The 21485-nt window shown below is 44.6% G+C and overlaps 1 protein-coding gene across 4 annotated transcripts in view; it reads right to left on the reverse strand.

Annotated features, from left to right (window-relative positions):
* Positions 1-1331: 1331 nt before the first annotated feature.
* Positions 1332-21485, reverse strand: part of cntfr (ciliary neurotrophic factor receptor) — a 105996-nt gene continuing 85842 nt past the window's right edge. For all 4 annotated transcript variants that reach the window (XM_027010375.3, XM_081702534.1, XM_081702535.1 and 1 more), the window contains 4 exons: positions 19540-19703; positions 6088-6274; positions 4071-4194; positions 1332-2541 (listed from right to left, as the gene is read on the reverse strand). In XM_027010375.3, the coding sequence (XP_026866176.1) occupies position 2541; positions 4071-4194; positions 6088-6274; positions 19540-19703 (476 nt within the window). In that variant the 3' untranslated portion in view covers positions 1332-2540. The remainder of the gene's footprint in view (positions 2542-4070; positions 4195-6087; positions 6275-19539; positions 19704-21485) is intronic.

Raw genomic sequence — 21485 nt, forward strand, 5'->3', positions numbered from 1 at the left:
TCAGCGGGACAAAAGTCAAGGTGGACCATGTCATCAACATTTTGCCCACCATTTAAGGATGAGGTAGACACAGATGTCCTGTACAATATGAAAACCCATTTTTCTCTGTTTTAGTCAATTGGCAACAGGACATTTTACTCTGTAGAGGCTGTTGGAACAGAATGGAACAGAGGTGTGTGCCTCAAATGATGTGTTATGCGAATATTATGCAAGTCTTTTTTACTTTTATTTAACAATAAAAAAATGTTACTTGAATAGATTAAGAGGTCTTACATCAACATGATATAAAAAGCAGTTCCATGGTGTTAACATACTGTAGATTTTTTTCTGCAATTTTTGATGAGAAAAAACAAGATTAGAAACTGCAAGCGGCAAACCATGCCATTATATATGCTGCCATTTTCCTTAACACTCAGAGGCAACTCACTTCATCTCTTGAGCTACAAATCTCTGGAATTTCCCCTGCCAGAGATGTGGCAGGACTGCATATCAGAGTGCCAGCGATGTGGTGTCAGAGTGTGGAGAAGGGCCCAGTGGCTCCCACGCAGACCTGCTGACGTGCTATCAAATCACTCCTAAAGACGGCTCAGCAGCAGTCCATCAGAAACCTCAAGCCTGACCCATGTATCTCTACCAAGCCCCCTCCACTTCTGCAGAGTGCTCCACACCCGTCAGGGCAATCTGTCATCTTAATGTTGGTGTAGCCTTCTGCCAGAGCCCAAGAAGCATCAAGCCAAAGGTTCTGAGCCATCGATTTTCCAGCTCAATTTTTATTCTTTTCCAATGTCAGCTAATAAGGGGTTACGTCTCTTGGCTTTGGAAGGTGGACGTGAAGGTCGAGTAGAAGGAAGAGTCTTGCCGGAGGTTTAGGAATGTCCTAGACACAGCGACTTGTTCCTGGCTTTTTTAAGAAGGTGGAAGACCTTGCTGGAAGACTGGAAAAATAGCTCCTTGCTGGAGCTATTCTTAACTGGCAGAGGGAGTATATTAAGGAGTAATTCAGGCAGCATTTGCAAGCCTTCAAACTAAGATGTGGCCAGGAAAAAGGAAAACTGCAAAGCGCCTTAATGAATTACTGGGCCACCTTTTACAGCTTCTCATTTTCCTTTCATGAGCATGAGGCTCTGGTAAGACCCAGGACAGCTTAATTGGACGTTCCAGCTACAATCATATTTAATCAGCCTCAACCCCACTCACCAGTGTCCCCACACATTAACATTTGTGCCAAAAGAACAAAAGTGTCATTCCCAAGATATTTTCAATGCTCAAAAATAATCCCTAGTAGAGTTTGACTGCGTGTGGCACAGAAACAGGGAATATCAACAAATGACCGAGGGCCAACTCATTGTGAAATGGTCACATTTAATGAACAACCTCTTGTTTTATATACATCTATAAAAAGAACCCAGATACAGGTTACAAGAATCTAAAGCTAATACATACATTATTAAATAATAAAGTTTTTTTTTTTCATGTTAAAGATACATATTGTAGTTTACAAAATATGATCATGGAGAATTAAGCAATTGTGAATGTTTGAGAAAAAGAAACTAAAATGCTATATGTATAATTTGTTTAATAAACAAATAAAAACATAAATCACAATATGTAAATCACAAGGAACAATATTCCTTGAATAAAGTAACATTAAATTGTGACATTGGCTATTAAAGGTGTTGAAAGGCAAATGATTTTGAAATGTGATAAAAGTGGTTCTATGCAGAACTTAAGCATAATGAACAGTTTAATACACCTTTTGTTTTTCCCAACTTGGTTTTCCATTTAAAAATGCAGTCCAGTACACTACCATGGAGTTAAACCGTCTGTTTATGTGTGTCTCTGTGTGTGTATTTTAGTCTCTTGATATCAAGGGTCAAATACAAGAGAAAATAAAATAAAATAAAAAGTAAATGGTGAAAAAAGCATAATCAAATGATGACCTTCATTGTAAGTTAGTCCTCAGTCTTTGAAGTTCCTGTTTGCTGGATGGACATTTTTGCACTGCAGCTTTCGGTCCCTTGCACAGACACGCTCAGGGAGGCAAGGGATCATGGGAAGGAAAACTCTCAGAGTCTTTGGCATGATGAGTTAGCTGTATGTTGCTGAAATGAATGACCCACAAGGTGAGCGCATCCAACCATCTCCAGTGTGTGGGAACGATAAAAAAGCTTGGATTCATTCATAAAAAACAAAACAAACCCCTCCCTCAAATAAACAAACAAACAAAAAAACTACTTCAAAGGGGTGGAGGACAGTCAGTTCGCCGATGTGCTGCGGCGAGATAGATGCCTTCTGAGTCGTGTGTCCCCATATGTTTTGCTTCCCTGGGGTTCACTGTCCCGTGTCTGTGCTCCAGGTGCACTGCCATAGCTGCATTTCATTTCTTTCTTCCCTTCCTTTTGTAAATGTCATCATCATTAATCTTCTTGTTTTTTCTTTGTTTTTGTGAAAAAAACTTGAATTAAATTATCAATGCACGATATCCATTAACATGTGCAAAATAGAACTAGAAGACTTTCCACAGGAATGAATCATAAACATCTGCAAAAGGAAAAAATGAATAGGTGCTTCAGTATCAGGGACATGAATAGAGATACATTATTTATAAAACAGCAGTGTTCCAGTGTTCCAGGCTTTGTTCACTGTGTCATACTCACAACTCTTTCAGAGGCAGTGTATGTGTCTGACAAAATTCAGAAGATATACAAAAAAAAAACCTTTAAAAATACCTAGTGCTTGATCTTACAAATTGTCTGGCTCTATCTGGTACTTGTTCTTGGGAAGCGCATGGTGTCAAATTTAAGTTGACTGGATTCAGGCATTTGGGATCACCTGGTTGCTTCCACTAATAAACTCTATTGGCTTGAGCTAAGTGGCAAGCTTTTGAGCTTTAATTGTACCTGTCTGCACGATGTGCCCAACAGTCCAACTGTCACACTGCTTTTCTTCAGTGAAGGTATGGCACACGTCAAGGCTGAGACTAGTAGAGGCAGACTTTTAGAACACGAACCCCAGCCCACCCCCACAGCTTCCAAACAGAAATACATCTGCCTAAACTTAAGATAATGCAAGTGCTGCCCTGCTTCACTGGACAATAAAGCACGTTGTGGAGATTCTAAAACACTGCAGAAACTCTCCCTTAAGTTTCCATATGGCACATGTCAGAGGACTCTTTTATAAACTTCAAAGACAGGATTTGACCTTACAAGCCTTAATGACCTAAACATCACCAACTCAACAACTCCCCAATGACAGCAGTGCTGTGATCCACAGCACTGGTATCCTTGGCGCTCTAGGAGCCAACTTGAGCCAACTGCAGTTAAGGAGGAGGAATGGGTCAGCTGTGATGTCTGTGATGCCCATGTGGGCTTCCCCCAGACCAGTGCTGACCAGCCAGTTAAACTGTCCTCTAGTAGCTCAGTCATTGAGTGAGGGATGCAGGCGACCTCCCTGGAGGCAAACAAACTGTCTGGCCCCGAGCTCTGGCTGTTCACTGGTGGTCAGTCACTACCACATGCTTCCATGAGCTAATAGATGCCCCATTCAATCATGCTGGCCCGTGGCTGTAAGCTGGCCTGCTGAACCCCTGCTGGGGCAGGAGTGTCATGGTTACGTTTGCACACCATGCTGTCTCAGTTCTCCAACTTGCTTTAATTAGAGCTTGCTTCATTATGACACATGCAAGGTTCTGACAGGATGACAGTGCTGTGTGCACAAATAACGCATCTTCTGCTAGGTACCCGGCTTGCCACATTAGCCCTGCTGCTCGATCAGAATTAGTGGCCTTAAAATCTCTGGAGTGAGTCTTCTTCCCGAGGTTCTTTGTAAAAGTTGTAAAAGTTGCAATGAGGCCTCGTAAAAAGTCTGTAAAGACCAGTCTTATTGTCTGAATTCTAATTCTTATGATCTCAGCAGGGTTTTTAGATGAGAGAGTGGAATGTGGGAGATAGTTCTGCCTTATGACCAGGCATCTTAATATGACACAGCTATATATTTGCTTAGTGTGTTGTTGTACATGATGCCTCAAGGTCAATGGGTAATGTAGTTCAGACATAGGACTCATCACATACCACATGATGGACAGCAGGATGCATGCCAGGAGGACATGGGATGAGCAGAGTAGGGCGGAGCAACCACCCATGGCACCACCCACCCTTGGCTTGGCTGAGGGTGGGGCAGAAGAGGGTGTGGTCTCTGCAGAAAGGAAGATCATTTTTAGAGCAGGCACGGTTTGGAACCCCTGGATCTACAGCTAATTAATTGTGTATGGAAGAAATTAAAGTATGTGAAAAAATAGACTACACACAGATCATTTTAATTCAATTCTCTGGTTGGTCTTGAAGAAAAAAAAATGCTGTGTAACCTCATGACAGCTGTCCAGCTGTGAAATAATACAGAGCAATAATTAGAAAAATGACAATAAAAATAAAATAAAAATATTCACAGCCGTTGTTTCAAAAGTGTTTTCCTGTATGTGACCGGGATACCAAACTGCTCTTTCAGGAAAATCTAATATAGGATGGAAGTGCCATGTGATGACTGTAATCCTCCTAGTATGGGCAATGATGAAGAAACATTCTAAAAGTTTTCTCTGTAATGGACTCAAGAAAGGGCCCAGTGAAGTGAAAAACAAAATAAAACAAAGCAATGCAATGGCAAAACTAAACTAAACTACCCTAAACAACAACAACAACAACAAAAAAACACCTCTCAAACTAATCTGAACACTCTGTCACATTATTAACAATGGCACGATGGCTGCTCCACTCATGTGGTAAGCTTGTTTATGTTGTTTGGCTGTAAAACTGATTAATCTTGCAGGTGCAAGCAGGAATTAGTTCTTATTTCAATTATTATTGCTTGTTTATTGTGTTATTCGCCTGGTGTGATGATGTGTGAAATGACTCAGGGGATAATGTTTTCTCAGATCAAATAGAAGGTCTTCCCTCACAGTGGAGCAAAGTCAATCTCCTTATTAAACAAATTAAAATGTGTGCAAACCACATGAAGCATTAATCCAGATTAATTCTGAACTGCATGTTCCTTTCAGCAAGTGGGAGAGGGCAGCTGCGGTGCTTGCAGGGGAATGCCTCTGACCGAGGATCTAGCATGCTAGCGTGGTAACAGCAATCGCAAACACAAGGTTCTGCTGACTTTCTGGTTCTCTCTGACTGTCTAAAGATAGCTCGATTTTCAGTGATATTCAATACTGTCTGCTAGATCAAAACGATCTGAGTAGTAGCCACCAGATATTATCATCAACAGATTGTCATCAGCTTGTCGATTCTATTTATAAAATGTGCAGAGTAGAGCCATTGAGTCTCCCAGAATTCCCTCACGTACAAGAGGACAAGGCCACTGATACTGTGTGAACCTTGGAACAAGCTAACATCTAAAAAAAGAGTGTCCTAAATTCCTTGTTACAGTTGATTTCTGAAAGTCCCTATTTTGAGAAGCTTCACACATTTCTAACATGTAAGTATCAATTCTACATCCATTTAACAATTCTACACATTGCATTCTTGGTAACAGACATGAAAATAAATTATAATATTTTCTGTGAGAATTGAGTTTGACACCATCTGGCTCTAGTATAGAGTGCGGGTTGAGCCACACATATAGCACACATGTTCAGACACTGACTGTTTTTTAATCAAAAACCACTGATCTTTTAAATAGCTCCTTACATTTAACCATGAAAGCTAAGTTGATGATTCCCTTGCTAACTTTAACATTCCGATTTCCTTCTGATCTTCCTTTTATTACTAGGACACCAGAGACTGGCATGTTCCGAAAATTTGTTCATAAAAATCCTAAGTGCTACAAAGGGAAGCGCAACAAAGGAGAAATGGAAGGGCATAGGGAGCGTCTGTTCCTGGGAGCGCCATGTTCGTGCTCCGCATCCGCCTACTATTGTCTCATTCCTTCAGCAAAGTCCCAGCTGCGCAGCACCAGCACATCTGAGGTGCACCAGCCCCAGTGTCCAGGAGGAGGCAGTCTGACTTTGCAATGCAGACTCTCCAGTTCTTAATGTGGTTCGAAAAAGGTGGCAGGAGGGAGTTTAGGAGGGTGAACAACAGGGCTCACCTACGAGGACGTTCACCTCCGTGGTGGTCATAGGTTTGGGCTCCTCTGTCCAGGGTGTGGCATGCACAGCAACGCTCCAGTCGCTCCATGTGCCGATCTCCATGTCCTTGGCGGCCAGCTGGATGATGTACTCCTTCCCTACGTAGGCATCTGTGATGGTGTGAGAGGTGCTGTCTGAGAGCTCCACCTGCCATTCAAGAGAGTGAAGCCAGTCAGGGCCTTTGGGACAGGGGAAAGCTGTTAGGGATTAGATGATGTGTTATGATGTGATCGAGTGTCCATAAGTGAACTTGTGCTGAGGTGGATGACTGACCACCTGAATCACAAATGCATGAGTGAATGAAAGGGTGAGTAATTGAGTAAATGAGTGAGCGAATAAGCACATGAATGAATAAAAACACATTCAGAACAAAATGAATGAATGAATGAATGAATGAATGAAAACTCAGTCAGAAAATATGACACTCGAAACCGCTTCTGAAGCAGGTGAGAACCTGGCCAGCAGGAGCCATCTCTGCTTTTCAAGACTGTTTTGAGCAGATGACTTGGATCACGTTCAAGGAGGCTGCTACTGACTGTGGCACTGTTAACCTGGAAGCGTATACAGCATCAGTGACTGGCTACATCAGCAAGTGCCTTGGTGATGTTACTGTCTCCAAGACCATCACCACACGCCCCAACCAGAAGCCATGGATGACTGCTGAGGTGCGCATGCTACTGAGGACCCGTGACTCAGCCTTCAGAACAGGTGACAGAGAGGCTCTCAGGAAAACAAGAGTCAAACTGTCATGTGCGATCAGGGAAGCAAAGCGTGCACACACACAGAGGATCCATGGACACTTCAAAGACACTGGTGACACACGGCGCATGTGGGAGGGCATTCAGGCCATTACTAACTACAGGAAAACATCACCTTCCTGTGACAGTGATGCCATCCTCCCAGATGCACTGAATGACTTCTATGTACGGTTTGAAGCGCAGAACAACGTTGCAGCAGAAAAGTCTATCCCTCCGCAAAATGACCAGGTGCTGTGCCTGACGGCGGCTGATGTGAGGCGTACTCTGCCTGGAGTTAACCCACGGAAAGCTGCTGGACCAGACAACATCAACACCATTGTTCCTCAGCATCTGATTGGAAAGTTGAGCTTACTGGGCTTGAACACCTTCCTCTGCAACTGGATCCTGGATTTCTTGACTGGTAGACCTCAGTCAGTCCGGATTGGGAGCAGCACTTCCAACACCACCACACTGAGTACTGGTGCCCCCCAGGGCAGCGTACTCAGCCCCCTGCTGTTCACACTGCTGACTCATGACTGTGCAGCGATGCACAGTTCGAATCACATCATCAAGTTCGCTGATGACACGACCGAGGTGGGTCTCATCAACAAAGACAACGAGTCAGCATACAGAGAGGAGGTGTGAGAACTGGTGAGCTGGTGTAAGGTCAACAACCTGTATCCGAATGTTGACAAGACAAAAGAAATGGTTGTTGACTTCTGTAGAGCAAGGCGAGATCACTCCCCGCTTGCCATCAATGGCTCCTCAGTGGAGATCGTCAAGAACATCAAGTTCCTTGGTGTTCACATAGCGGAGAACCTCACCTGGACCCTGAACACCAGTTCCATCACTAAGAGAGCCCAGCAACGTCTTTACTTCCTTCGGAAGCTGAGGGAAGCCCAGCTCCCATCACCCATCCTCACTACCTTCTACAGAGGTACTGTAGAGAGCATCCTGAGCAGCTGCATCATTACCTGGTTTGGGAACTGCACCACCTTTGTCCGCAACACCCTCCAGAGACTAGTGAGAACAGCTGAGAAGATCATTGGGGTCTCTCTTCCCTCCATCATGAACATCTACATAACACGCTGCATCCGGAAAGCCACCAACATTGTGAAAGACCCCACACACCCCTCACATGAACTGTTCACCCTTTTGCCATCTGGAAGAAGGTACCGCAGCATCCAGTCCCGCACCTCCAGACTGTGCAACAGCTTCTTCCCAGAAGCCATTATACTCCTGAACTCTGGCTAACTCCAATTCCAATTCAGATTCTAAAATGGGCACTTTTATACATGCTTACACACAGTCACACACACACACACACACACACACACATACATACGCATGTATATATGTACCTACATACGTACGTACATACATACATATACACACACTCACACATTGTTTTGCATCGGACTAGTGCTGAAGTCAAACCACACACAAATAAACTATGCACTCCTGTTGCAGACTTGCACATTATCCTACTTGCTGCTAGAGTACTGTACTAAACCAGCACTGTACTTTGAACTGTTCTGGCTGCTACCGGTGACTGCTATGTTCAGGGTAGGATGTCACTGATTCCTATGCACAACTCGCTTTACATATGCCCAGTACTGTGTACTGGACTAAATAATTGCACTGTCTACTCATTTTGTATTTGTCCTGTCCTGTATTTATTATTGTTTATTTAATGAAATTTTTGCACTATATTGGACTGTTTGCATTTATGTAGCATGTTGTCTGTTGCACTGTTGTTTTGTGTTGCACCATGGTCCTGGAGGAACATTGTCTCATTTTTGTTGTGTACTTGTATATAGCTGAAATGACAATAAAGCCTCTTTGAACTTTGAACTTTGAACTATTTGCATACAGTAACAACACAAACTTTATAACTTCTTTTACATATAAATACAGGGAAAATATGTGTGAAACCTAAAAGAGCAATTTTCCACTATTTCCCCCTACTCTGCTCCTCTAGGAGGTCGTATAACTGTAATGTTTGGGTGCCCTTACACCTGACAGCCACGAATGAGCTTACTAGTGCTTGCTGCTGATGAGGTTGTGGGTTCACCTCCTAGCATCAGGCCAAGATGTTCACCCACCCCTGCTCACAGGAGCCAGGAAGGCCCATGAATGTTTGAAGGCCTCTGGTCCAGCACGAGGGGTATTTGGCTAATGCCCTGTAGCTGAGACATGAGGAAAGTACGATGGCGGAGATATAACCCAGAATCTGTGAGTCATCCCAGCTATTCATCACCTCTATGTTCCATGTCAAACCTCAAATCTCCCTCCCTCCCTTCCTGTCCTCTCTCAGTGCCACCACAGCTAAGCAGTCAACAAGAATATGTCTGCTTAGTACCAGGGAGTCAGGTGCTGGAGCACAAATATTTGCCCCCCCCAAACACACACACGCGCGCGATCTGAGACAATATACATCTGTGACACCCAAGTGCTCCTTAACATTAAAAAGTCAAAACAGCCCTTGTTGTTGATGTGAGTTTCTGAAGCCACTGTCTGAATGGCCCTCCATCACAGACATGCAGGAAAACAGCCACAGAAACAACTCCATCACTCCCCCCAGCACCAATATCATTTAGTCCCCACATTTACATTTTAATTGAACATTTTCCTTTATAATTGGAGGAGAGTGGTCTGCATTTCCCCTGTGCTTCCTCAAAAACCCACTGAACAATGGCTAAATCCTTTCATTTAGATTAAGCCATGTTCAGTGCTGTTTAGGCCTGGCCTCCCTTCACTCCTGTTCCCTTGTTACTGCAGTGCGTGCCCTTGTTCGACTGTAATGGCATTTCGCGACGTACTCCAAACCCATAAGGTCAACCAATTCAAAGCGTATGGTCTCGTCAGCCTCTTGCTATTTCAGCCCTTTCATTCAAGGGGTCACTCCAGAACTAAGCAGATGGTTGAACTTTGCCAGCTGTGAGCTGGCAATCTGTGCAAGCTGCTGTTGACTGGCACCCGGAACCACAAAGTGCTGCTCCACTTTCATATCTGGGGCTGGAACACAGGGTTCTCTTCGATGGTTTGTTCCACTCCCTTAGCCACAAGCCTTCTCCCAATTACTGGGGCCCTCAGAGGCACCTCAGTGCCAATGCTGCAAACAGGAGCGAAGGTTAAATTAAAGTGGACTATGGCAACCCTGAAATCCTGAGATATACATCCACAGAAGCTTCAACCTGCACTCACACAGTCACGTGCACTCACTCATACACTCACTCACTCACGCTCTTGCTCTCTCTCTCTCTCTCTCTCTCTCTCTCTCTCTCTCTCTCTCTCTCTCTCTCTCTCTCTCTCTCTCTCTCTCTCAAACACATACACACATTCCACAATCACATCAAGCGTACTAAGGTCAGCAGACAGTGGCGAACCTCAGTGGGGAACAAGGTCAAACCTGAACATCTAAGGGATTAGAGTGTGGCCAGCCTTTGAGGATGTGGAAATGGCAGTGAGAGCTGCACAACATAGGCAAAATCAATGCACAAGCAGGAAACTACTATGTATGATTATGTACATAATGACAGCTTGCCTCTGCCTGGCTCTTATGTTATTTTGATATGAGTCATAAGTTACAGAATGCATTTATGTATTCAGTAACCTGGATGGCTCCTGAGCTCCTGGCTCAGATGCAGACAAAATCTGATCCAGAGAGACACAGACAGTTGAGGGAGTGAGAGAGTGCAAGAGAATATGTGAATGAGGCAGTGAGAGGACATCCATGTCCTGCCTGAGATGGTTGGAGACAGCTATTTATGCAGCCATATCATTATGGCCCACACATGACTTGACCTGCACAACACCACCACACCCTTCCTACCCCAATCAGCTGTCTGCTACCTCACCCTTCTCTGAGTAAAGCCGAAATCCCACAATAAAGAAATGAATGAAGTATAAATGAACTGGATCTCCATGCCTTTAAAGAATATTTTGTCTGTGAAGCCTTCGGTAACATAATAATGAAATTACAGCAGTGAGAAAATCTTCTGTTAATAGATCCATGATGTGTGCAGTAGGGAACACTTTAAACACAAACGCACGCCAAACACAGTCCTGCTCACAGCCATGCGGGAGACTGGGGGACTGCAGCATGATGCCTGCCTCACTGACCCAAAGCTTGCGTCTCTGTGAAGCTCCCAGCGGAAAAGGAGACTCACGCACTCGCTCAGTTCTGGCCAAGTCAGCGTCAGTCCTGTGAATAATGTATAAGACACGCTACATTAGCCGCTGCTGTACGCACATGCTCCCATGTAGCAGCTCCTCTTCACTCAGGGGGTCCTTTTTTGCCTTTTCTTTAACTGGCTGTGCTGTGAGTTTTTTCATCTTTATGAAAAGGTCTTGTTTTCATGTTTTTTTTGTTTTTTTTTTGGTGAAATGGCTGATGTTCTGCTTTGAGCCCCAGTGAAGTTCTTACTAACTGCACCCTCATACCACACCACACTTCAAGGAAAGTAGGAGAGCCACTCCCCCTTGTCAAGAGAAAACATTTCTTTGTCCCCTGTTATGTTCAGAAATAGTAAGGCTCCCTGCCCGGTGAAACAAGGCTTCATCTGGATGCTCAAGCATCTCATCTGCAGGTCAAATTTCTGTGGCGGCATGCAGTAATGACCCCCTCTGTTCCAACATCCACTGTCCGGGAGTTGGTGCACCAGTACCAGCTGGTTACTCTAACTGTTTATATCCAGCACCACAGGCCACTGGCAGCTAATTCCAGCAGGCCACTTACAGCAACTGTACACATCTCCTGCCTTGTTCCCCATGTCAGCAAGTGAGCAAACAAACAACCACAAACAGACTCCGAGTCTGTGGCTGACCAAGCTTGTGCGTTAACTTGGAGAGTCTGGATCTCTTGTCGGGGGATATGTGATCATTGGCAAAAGCACAAGCAGATGCATCTTGCGCTCAACAAGGACAGATGGGTGAGAGACAATCCAAATAATTCCCTTAATACTGTAAAATACCACTGTTCCGAAAAGGGTTTTGTGCGGCTGGTCACACTCTGTTGACGAGGAAAAGCAAAAGAAAGGGAAACAAGCTCTCTGCTGGCCTACCGACAAAATGTAAAGAAGCGGGGACAGGCCGTGGTGAGACAAAGACCAGTGTCAGTGGCCAGTGCTGATGGGGATGGGGAGCACCACAATGGCACAGCTAATGTGTACAGGGTGTTGAGACCTATTCTGCCTAATCCCTAAGCAAACAGGCGTTCATCCCCCCAAGAGCCAGGTCCATGGTGTGAATACGTGGAAGCCAGGCGGAGGGGTGAGGCCATTCTCTCGTTGAGAGCCGAATCTCTATGCCTCTCCACTCCTATTCAACTGGACTGAGGGTGCTTATAAAATATGCACACGGTATGTGAATAGCGTCTCGATAAATAAATAATTCATATTCTCCAGTGAACAGGGAGACGGAGAAATAGGCAGTCTAAATAGAAGCTTGGTTTCATTCAGTGGCTCCTAATACCTGTTTACTTTGTGTTGGGTGTTTGATGATTTTGTGCAGGAAGACCTTCATTAAGATTTCAGTTCAGTGTCATTTGATCTGGAACAGGATAAGTGCAAAGGGGAGATCATGACTGTCAGAGCTGGACTGCAATTACGTTCCACTTCCCACATTCATAGCTGACTTTCCAGTGATTTTCTAGAACATTCTAAAACCCGCACACTTGGGATGAAGGGAAGAAATGCTGACAGTCTGTAGTCAGCTGTGTCTGGAAATATATTCTGTGCACCAGCTTTATGGAATGTGTCTACAATTTGACTAGTCTTGATTCCTTTTTATTCCTTGGAGCATAAAATCTGTTCTATTAATTGCGAGTGATGCCTCCATCTTTTGGGAGAGGCCCTTGTTATTGAAAACTACACAAGAGCCCCTTCATCCATTCGGCAGTATCAATGGGGCCATTATAAATTCATGCCACTTCTCTAAGGTGTGAGAGAGGGCTCGGAGCGCACAGTTCTGTGATCAGCCGCTCATTGTGTATTATCCACGGGCTGTACTTTAATCTGTATATCTGAGGCGGCTGTTGAGAACAGCTTACCCATACAGTCTGGGGGGTGGGAGGATGAGAAAGGGGAGATTTGTACATTCTTGGCAGATTACAAAAGAGAAGGGCAGTGACCCTTGTCCCCCATCACTATCCTGTCCAATTTAACTCTAACACCCTGTCCTGACTTTGGGCTTTTGGTATGGAAATCGAGGCTTTGAGGGATGTGAATTCTTTTATCTGGGACCGAAATTCTTGAGCTTCTCGCTTGCTGTCGTGTATCCAAGGCCGATTGAGTTTCGGGCCTCCAGCGAGCACGCTAGTACGTTCGCTACGACACATTCCACTTATTGTTTCCTTGGACAGGCGGGCGCATTACGCCCAGCGAATCCTTAGACAGCCGGACACAGATGGAGGAGCTCGAGGGCTTTAGCAGATCTCGGTAAACCCAACCATTGGAGTTAACCTCAGCTTGCCCCCTTCATTTCCTGGGAAATAATTTTTGACACGCTGGCCATGCATGACAGTGTTTAATTGGCTCGATTCCCCAAATGTGAACCAAAAAAACCCCAGCATTGTAACGCCTCATTTGAGAGTGTGGAGCCTCACTTTCTGTAGCCCCCTATGCCACCCCCCACCCCCCACCCCCACCCTCCCGTCAAAGAATGTAAATACGATTGGCGGCCAAGCCAGGAGAGGGTGTCTGTTGTCATGGAAATAAAAAGCAATTATGTGCCACTTCCAACATTCACATCTGACTTTCCAGCGATGGGATAAAAGTGGTCGGGCAAAACAGGGCCTGTCACTCAAGCTAATGAGAGCAATTCCCTCATCCCCCATCCACTGCCTTACTGCAGCACACCAACAGGTTTAATGGATAATTGTCCATCCTGCTAGCCTCCCTTTGATGCCAAGCTGGCGACGGTGCAATTAATATCAAAGAAAGTGGAAACACCTTTCCAATTATCACAGAGAAATGTATCTCCTGGAACTCCTTGATCAACGACAGTTTGAGTTCATTAAACATTTTCGGCTATGTGAAGGCATATCATGCAAAATAAGTATTTGCTAATGAGATGTATCTTGCTGTTCTGCTGAAGTAAACAAAGGAAGTGAGCTAGACTTAGCCAGAATACTCACATACATTCGTATGCACCCCCCCCCCCCACACACACACACACATACACTTTCTTCTATCTTTTAGATGCATACACACTTTCTTCTCTTTTAGACAAACACACACACAAGGTACAAGTACAGTATACCCCATGATAGATATTGGACAGCTGGAGTGTGCTGTGAGCTGAGACACAGAGTGAAGCTTGGGAAGACACAAACCTTTATGTGCTCACATTTCACACAAGAAAGACAGTGGATGCCAGGTCACATTTGTCACCTGTCCTATCAGGCCATCCGAATCATGTCACCACAGAAAAATGACCCCAACACTCCTTGGACAACCTGCTTAATCATTCTGCAGGTGGTCGCTGAATTAAATATTAATGTCCAGCATCAAGGCATGTACTGGCCCAGGACCATGAAGACTAGTAGAGCTCTAGAGGCATACAGCTGCCACTTCTCCTGAATGCTCATGATGTTTTGAGCTGTGACTATGACACATAGTTTTCCAATGACAGTTTCCAGCACAGGCAAAGTCAAGGGATGCTTAGATTTTAAAACCGTATTGTACACCAGTATTATTAAAATTCTGCTGTAAAGCACATGTGTGAATTCATTGCATGTTGTTTTTTCAGCAGGCAGCAATACCACACAGTGTGCAGGTCTGAGTCTTTTTTGCTCTGCATGCTGGAGCCCACTGGGGTGGAAAGAGGTGTGGAGGTAGGTGGTGCAGGTGGAGGGGTGTGAAAGGCTGAACAAATGTGCAACAGAAAGAGACAGGGAGAAACTGTTTACATTTCTGTAGCCACCAGGCTTCAATTGGAGGTTTGCTCATGGCAGAATAAGGCTTTCTGCGCAAAGGATGCTATGCTAGTAGTCTAAGAGAGGTCAGAATGTCACTGCAAGAGTGAGAGAGGGAGGCAGAGAGGGAGGGGGGGAGGGAAGGAGCGATAGAGAGAGGGACAGAGAGAGTGAGAGGAAAAGAGAGTGAGAGGCTAGCAGCATGCATTCTCCTGTAGCCATCTGCAGGACTGGCTGATCAGTCTGATGAAGGATAATGACAAATAATATCCACACGCTTCAGCCTATATTTTAAGTGTGGCCCTAGTGATGGCAGCAGCATGGTGCAATTATATCTTTTAGGCAGAGTCATTGTTTAACAAAGCCTTGTGTGGGGGGCTGTATTTGTAAGTGTGTGAGTGCATGTGTGTGCCTGTGTATGTGTGTCTGTGTGTTGTTTTAAGATAAAGAAGCAGACAGAAGAAAAAAGTGATGGCAACCTACACACTAAGAAAGGCAGATAACTGCACTAATGTGCATCTGTGTATTTGCCTGTATCAAATAAGAGGTGGACGGGGCCAGGCGGAGTCGACTTTCATTAGCTGGATGTCAGAGCAGGCCGGCCCTCTTTCTGCCTCTAATTTCCTTTGCCATGCTAATGGTGCTGCAATGCTGGGGACTATTGATTAATGTAAGTGCTGGTTGGAGGATGAGAGTGACTTTTGGCAGAAGCACAAAAGCCCATTAAAAGGAGAGCAGAAGCAGAGGAGATGGTCATTGGAGGAGGAAGGAAAACTCAGCTCAGGAAGTAAAGGAAGGGGATTGTGGGGAGAAAATAAAGGAGAGTGAAATGCAGGGAGAAGGAGACAGAGGTGCGTGTAAACACGGTGAGCCCCAGCTCGGCTCCCAGGAGCACTTTAACAGGAGACAGAGCCTCCATGCGGGATCGGTGGTGGCTACTGCAGGACATGGTCCCTGATTAACTCCACACGTATGTGTGGTGGTGGTGGTGGTGGGGTCATTTACAAGCATGTACTTGCACTAAAGAGAAGACAGATTACAAGGTGGCAGTTCGGAATGTGTACATGCGTGTGTGTGTGTGTGTGTGTGTGTGTGTGTGTGTGTGTGTGTGTGTGTGTGTGTGTGTGTGTGTGTGTGTGTGTGTGTGTGTGTGAATGGAACGGCATAAGGAACACACCCTGGAGCCACAGATGCTGCATTCTGATGAGATCAATAAATAAGGAGGGGAACATAGGCTGTGGCCCAAGGGCCAGCAGTGTAGGACTGGGCCTGATACCATCCCAACTGTTGTTTCCTCAACAAACAGCCAGCAGCTGGGGGGCTGGGCAACTGCGTGACAGAGCATGGGCCTAAGAGACTTATACCTCTCAGTCTCTCCCCCACTAAAGGTACACACACACATACCCATATGTCTTATTATTCTTGCAAACCCACATAAGCTAGCAGACACACACACACACACCGTGTGATAGAAAGAGAAAGAGGGGGAGAGAGGAAGCAAGAGAGGGAGGGACAGAGATAGAGAGGTTAACAGAGAGAGAGAGAGAGAGAGAGAACAGGAGCACAATTCCCAATGCTCACAGCATGACTCATTGACAGAATCAGTGCCAAAGATGGATGGTGACTGAAAAGTGATATCACAGCTGTGACTGGCTGACATCACAGTCTAATGGCTAATGCTGGCCATGAAACATAGTCAGATAGTCAATACGTTTCTGTGAGTGTGTTGATATTTGACTCTGTGCACCTACATGTTCCTTCTTACTAAAAAAAGTCATTCTTAGCACAGTGCTATAAAAGAAAAACATATTTTGCTTTTATAAAAGAAAAAATAAATGTTGAAGATACCTATAGTAATCATCAATGGAAGTGAAGCTACAATTCGGGCATTTTAGATGTTTAATAAATTTAATAAATAAACGCTAATGTTTTTATAGTTTTATGTTATTAATGTCAATATTTTTAGCAAAGTTTTATTGGAAATGAAACACTAATATCATAAACAGCTTGTGCATATAAGACATATAAGACATCGTGGTCCAAAAGTAAAAATATATGTGAAAAACCTTTATATACATAGCAGTCTGAACAGCCTAAAAATCTATTTCTAATATGCACTGGCTGTAGCTTTAGCCAGAGGCCCACTATAACCCTGAGAGAATTTTTTTTTTTTTTTTTTTGTACAACCATGAAATATTCAAAATCCATGTGAATTCTCCAACTCTCCTTGAGCTGAATTTTGCCTTTTTCTCTGGTACCAGACTAAAAACTTAGCCTAAATAAATAAATAAATAAATACATACATACATACATACATACACGCCTATATACCTACCTAGCTACATACATGTATACCAGGCAGCTAAATACTTAACTGTCAATCAGCCCTGCTCCCCTTAAATGAAACAAACATTTGGGAAGATGACCAAGAAGCTCAAGCCTTATTATAGGACTCATTTGCCTTGCTGTCTACAGACAATCCCAGAAGCCTCTGCTAGCCAAGTTCTTCCTGTCCAGGGCAGGCGGCAGCACTGCATTGACTTATATCCAGATTGTAATTGCATCATTTATGGAAATGAAAGGAACTGAAAGACAAATGGCATGCTGTGTGTTTGTGGTGACCCTCCCCTCACCTGTCCAATCACTATGTCCCTCCTCCAACCTACTGCTTTTATTTGGCAAAAGATCAAAACCATGAAACATATGCAAGTAAGTCCCTGCTGTCTATCTTACACCTCCTACCCCAACACTCTTCATCCCTTACTCGCTCACTCATCTTCTCCCTTTCTGACCCAGAAGAAAAGAAAATGCTTTCAGTTCACACATTTCAACTAAACGATGCATGGATTTTCATGTGCCAATAACTCACATCCTTTCAACAGTAATAAAACCTGCAATACTATAAACCTAATAATCCAGTCATCAGTAGCTACATTTATTTGGATTGAAGTGTAAGCCATGTGCCGAGGTCAGTCAGTGAACAGAAAGGGTGGTCTGTCCTTTCTTAAACGGCCCAGCTATCTTTAGAGCCTTGACTAACATTCCACTGCTTCTCAAGCATCTTCAGCTGGAGATTTCTCCCTATTCTTGCCTCCAGACAATCAATGGCAATTGAGCCAGAACACGGACCTATTGAGTTTCTCCCCAGCAGCCGATCATCTGAACGGTGGTAGCAAACAAAAAAAAAAGACATGTCCACTCAAAGATTATATGAATGCCAATGCACCAGTCAGCATGAAGCAGCCATTCAGGGCCATATTCCATCTTGCTGGTGTTTTTTGAGAACTGAGCTTGGAGATCTGGAGCCAAAAACCCCAAAACACTTGCACAAGATAACAAGCAGGTCCATTCCTGATAGCGGTTGTGAGGTGTGGCTGCCAGCACCTTTTCAGGCCCAGCGCAGCCCAATCTGATCAAAATATCAACATACCCGAAACAGTGTACCCGGCAGAGCACGGCGCAGGCTTGCTGACCATATCCAAGCTGCTGGTCATACGCAGCAAATGGCTGCAAGTTTTCCTACTTTTGGAACAGCACTGGACAGTCCATCCATCAGCAGCGCCTCTGTCATCGTCGAGCCAGCCACCCCATGTCTCTGCAGAATGGATGGTTTCCTACACTCCACACTGGCCCTTTCATCTCTCCAAAGCCCTCATAGAATGATACAGTGAACGTTTGCACATGTGAGGCACAGCTGAGGCCTGCGTGCCAACAAAAAACAGTCCAGACGTCCAGTTTAAATGCAGGGGCTGCATATCAGCTGTCTATGAGCTGATAAGCTGCCCTGCTCAGGATCACAGCTGTATACATCAGCATCAGCTTGAAATATGAACTTGTAGAATTGAAATATGAACTTGTAGAATTGTTGAATAAAGAAAGCCAGTGGAATCGTACATCATATTTTCTGTGGCAACTGTTAATGTTTGCAGGTCAACTTTTTTGTTTCACTGCTACCGAATTTTTGCTTTCAGCAAGATTCTATATTGAATCTGGTTGGTTGAGAAATCATGCGTTGTATGGAATGCCTTAAGGAAAAAATCATAAAATAAACACATCTCAAAAGAAAAATTATTTAAAAAGCTGATGTTTGATGTTGTTAGTTTAGGATTTGGAAGGAAAGCAATTACCAGTCACAAGGAAGAAACTTGAAAGATTATAGTGAAAGCAGGTGCACAATCCAGATTGTATAACCTCACATCACCCATGGGGGGCAGTGCATTTCAAAATCTCTGATGTAATCCTACCAATTTCAGTTTTGTTTACTGTTGAATCCTGTACACCACTGGTGTGATCCTCCAGGCAGAATACAGAGTATGCTGGAAAACTGGAGTCTGCAGAAAAGCACTTTCTTACAAATAAACTTATCATACAAATCCTCTGAACCCATCAGATCTCTTCTATTCACTGTACTTTCATTCCAGTCAGGAGGCAGAAAGCACCAGCTGAGACAGCTACTGTAAAGCCCACAGGCTCTGATTGGTTGATGCTCTTTGACTAATTTCTAGATAGGCCAATCAATTATTAAGTTTCTGAAGCAGAGATTATATTGATCATGTGACCACAAGACATAGCCATAATTCCTTGACCACTCGGTGAACTCAGGACCAGTGCAAAAGCACCAACGAAAGCAAATATAAACAAAATTATTGCATGTGAAAAATGCATATTCAGCAATTCAATGGAATAAGAGACTCAACCACCACCACCACCAACACCAACAAAAATGTATGTTAAACACAGAAGAAAAGTGCCATTACATGTTGCCACTGGTCTCTGATTAGCGGCCGGTAGCGCAAGAAGTACTTCAGGGGGAAGGACTCAATATCAGGCCACGTGGACGGGCTGCTCCAGGTCACCTCCAGGCGGCGTACGTGGTTGGGAATCGGCCTCGCTACCACCTTCTCAGGGGGGTCCGGTTTCACTGAGGATCAGAAGGAGGCAGGGTTGAGATCAGAGCTCGCATGGTGAAAGCACCTTAACGCTGGGCACTTGATCAACAGGGGATTACTGCAAACAAATAGCAATAAAAAGGCACTTTATTAGAAAAAGGGGAAATGTCACAGAGACAATGGGGTCCAGGCATCCCTTTCTCCACAGAGGAGAAAATCTGTTCAACATAACACACACACAATTTTGTGGGAAACCGCACTGCAACACGTTTTGAGAAGTCTTTAGTGCAAAAACATCTCGTGAATATGAGGGGAGTCTTTCTGGGTCGCTCCACTGAGCTGAGGTTTATGGGAAATGGGCAGAGTGCAACAGAGTGGTCTTTCTCCTTCTCTCTCCCTGTGATGGCTGAGGATCAGTGTGTTTGCTCTGCGGTTTAGCTTCGCACACACAGGCGCGCACACACACACACACACACACACACACACACACACACACACACACACACACACACTGGGACAAAGAGAAGCCCTGAGCACTGGGGGTAAGTTCCATCAAGCCCTCCTCCCTCTCCTGCATCTTAACTATTCATAGTAGACACAGTTGGCTTAGATTTATATGTGGAGGCCTGACCTGGCATGGGTGAAACACTCTTTACGACTCTCAAACACTGCGTGGATGTTGTTTAAAACCTACTTCGGCACAAATACATGACTAGTCTTCTCTCAGCCACCCTAAAGCTTTAATGTGTTGAGGGAGGCACCGCTGGCCCCTGTACACAAAAGAACAGTAAACGCATGACTGACCGAGAGAGCACGCAAACTGAAGGGCCAAACACAGACAGGGCATGGCTGTGCTCGAGGCAGCCAGTCAGACGTGGCCTGATGAGCATTGGCCCAGGCGCTGGTTCCAGTGGCCCCAGCAGCCAGCAGCCATGCTGGTTGGTTTTATTCTCCCTTTGCCGTGCTTGTAATTCAGAGCAATGCTTTTACCCCCCAGTCTCAGTGCATGCCATTTCATTAATGCGTTGCCTAATTGTCTCTGAAATGTACGCTAATCATAACTCACTTTTCCAGTCAAATCAAATTTCACTCCCAAGCCCACTTAAAAAAGGAGCTTCCTCTCCCGCACCATAAATCATCCTTATCACTCGGAGGCAAATATTTCTGCAGTTAATCCAGTAATCCAGATGGCATTAGCATTTTTATTACCATCAAGCATACATGTAGCCATGCATGTAAACACTTCATTAAGTTGCCGGGAGTCTCACCATTCTTCTTCCTCATTGGATTTCACTTTTTTTCCTGCCCACAAAAGAGCAGATTTTCCCTTCATTCCCAGCATCAAGCGGTTGGGTGGTGGCTCCTGGCTGGATGGTTTCTCTTGGCTCAGCAAGAGGAACTTTACAGCGGTTCCCAGATGTCTGGGGGCCTGACAATAGTAGCCAGATGTTTTGGGCACTTACACTCTCTTGCCACACCCCCTACCCCCCGGCAAGTGATTACTGGACTATTCTCAGACTGAGCATGAAATGCAGCCCAGGATGCCAAACATGATTCGAGTGATTCACATTGCTGGCTGCAGATAGTGATGCTCTTTCACCAGCAGCCAGTTAAGTATGTTTAAACAGGAGTTTTTTATGTTGATGTCTACAGGGGAACACATGGTCAAGCCCAAACATCCAACATCATCTTGGTTTTACACTGTATTTTTCAAGATATAGCGATTTATAAATCCCTCACAAAGCACCTTTTTTGTGTCACATTTGAATGTGCTTAATGGGAATGCTCAAAGGAGTTCTATTTTTGAGTCCTTA

Source organism: Electrophorus electricus, chromosome 19 (genome assembly GCF_041902795.1).
Source record: "Electrophorus electricus isolate QZ-2024a chromosome 19, ASM4190279v1, whole genome shotgun sequence".
Classification (NCBI taxonomy): Eukaryota; Metazoa; Chordata; class Actinopteri; order Gymnotiformes; family Gymnotidae; genus Electrophorus; species Electrophorus electricus.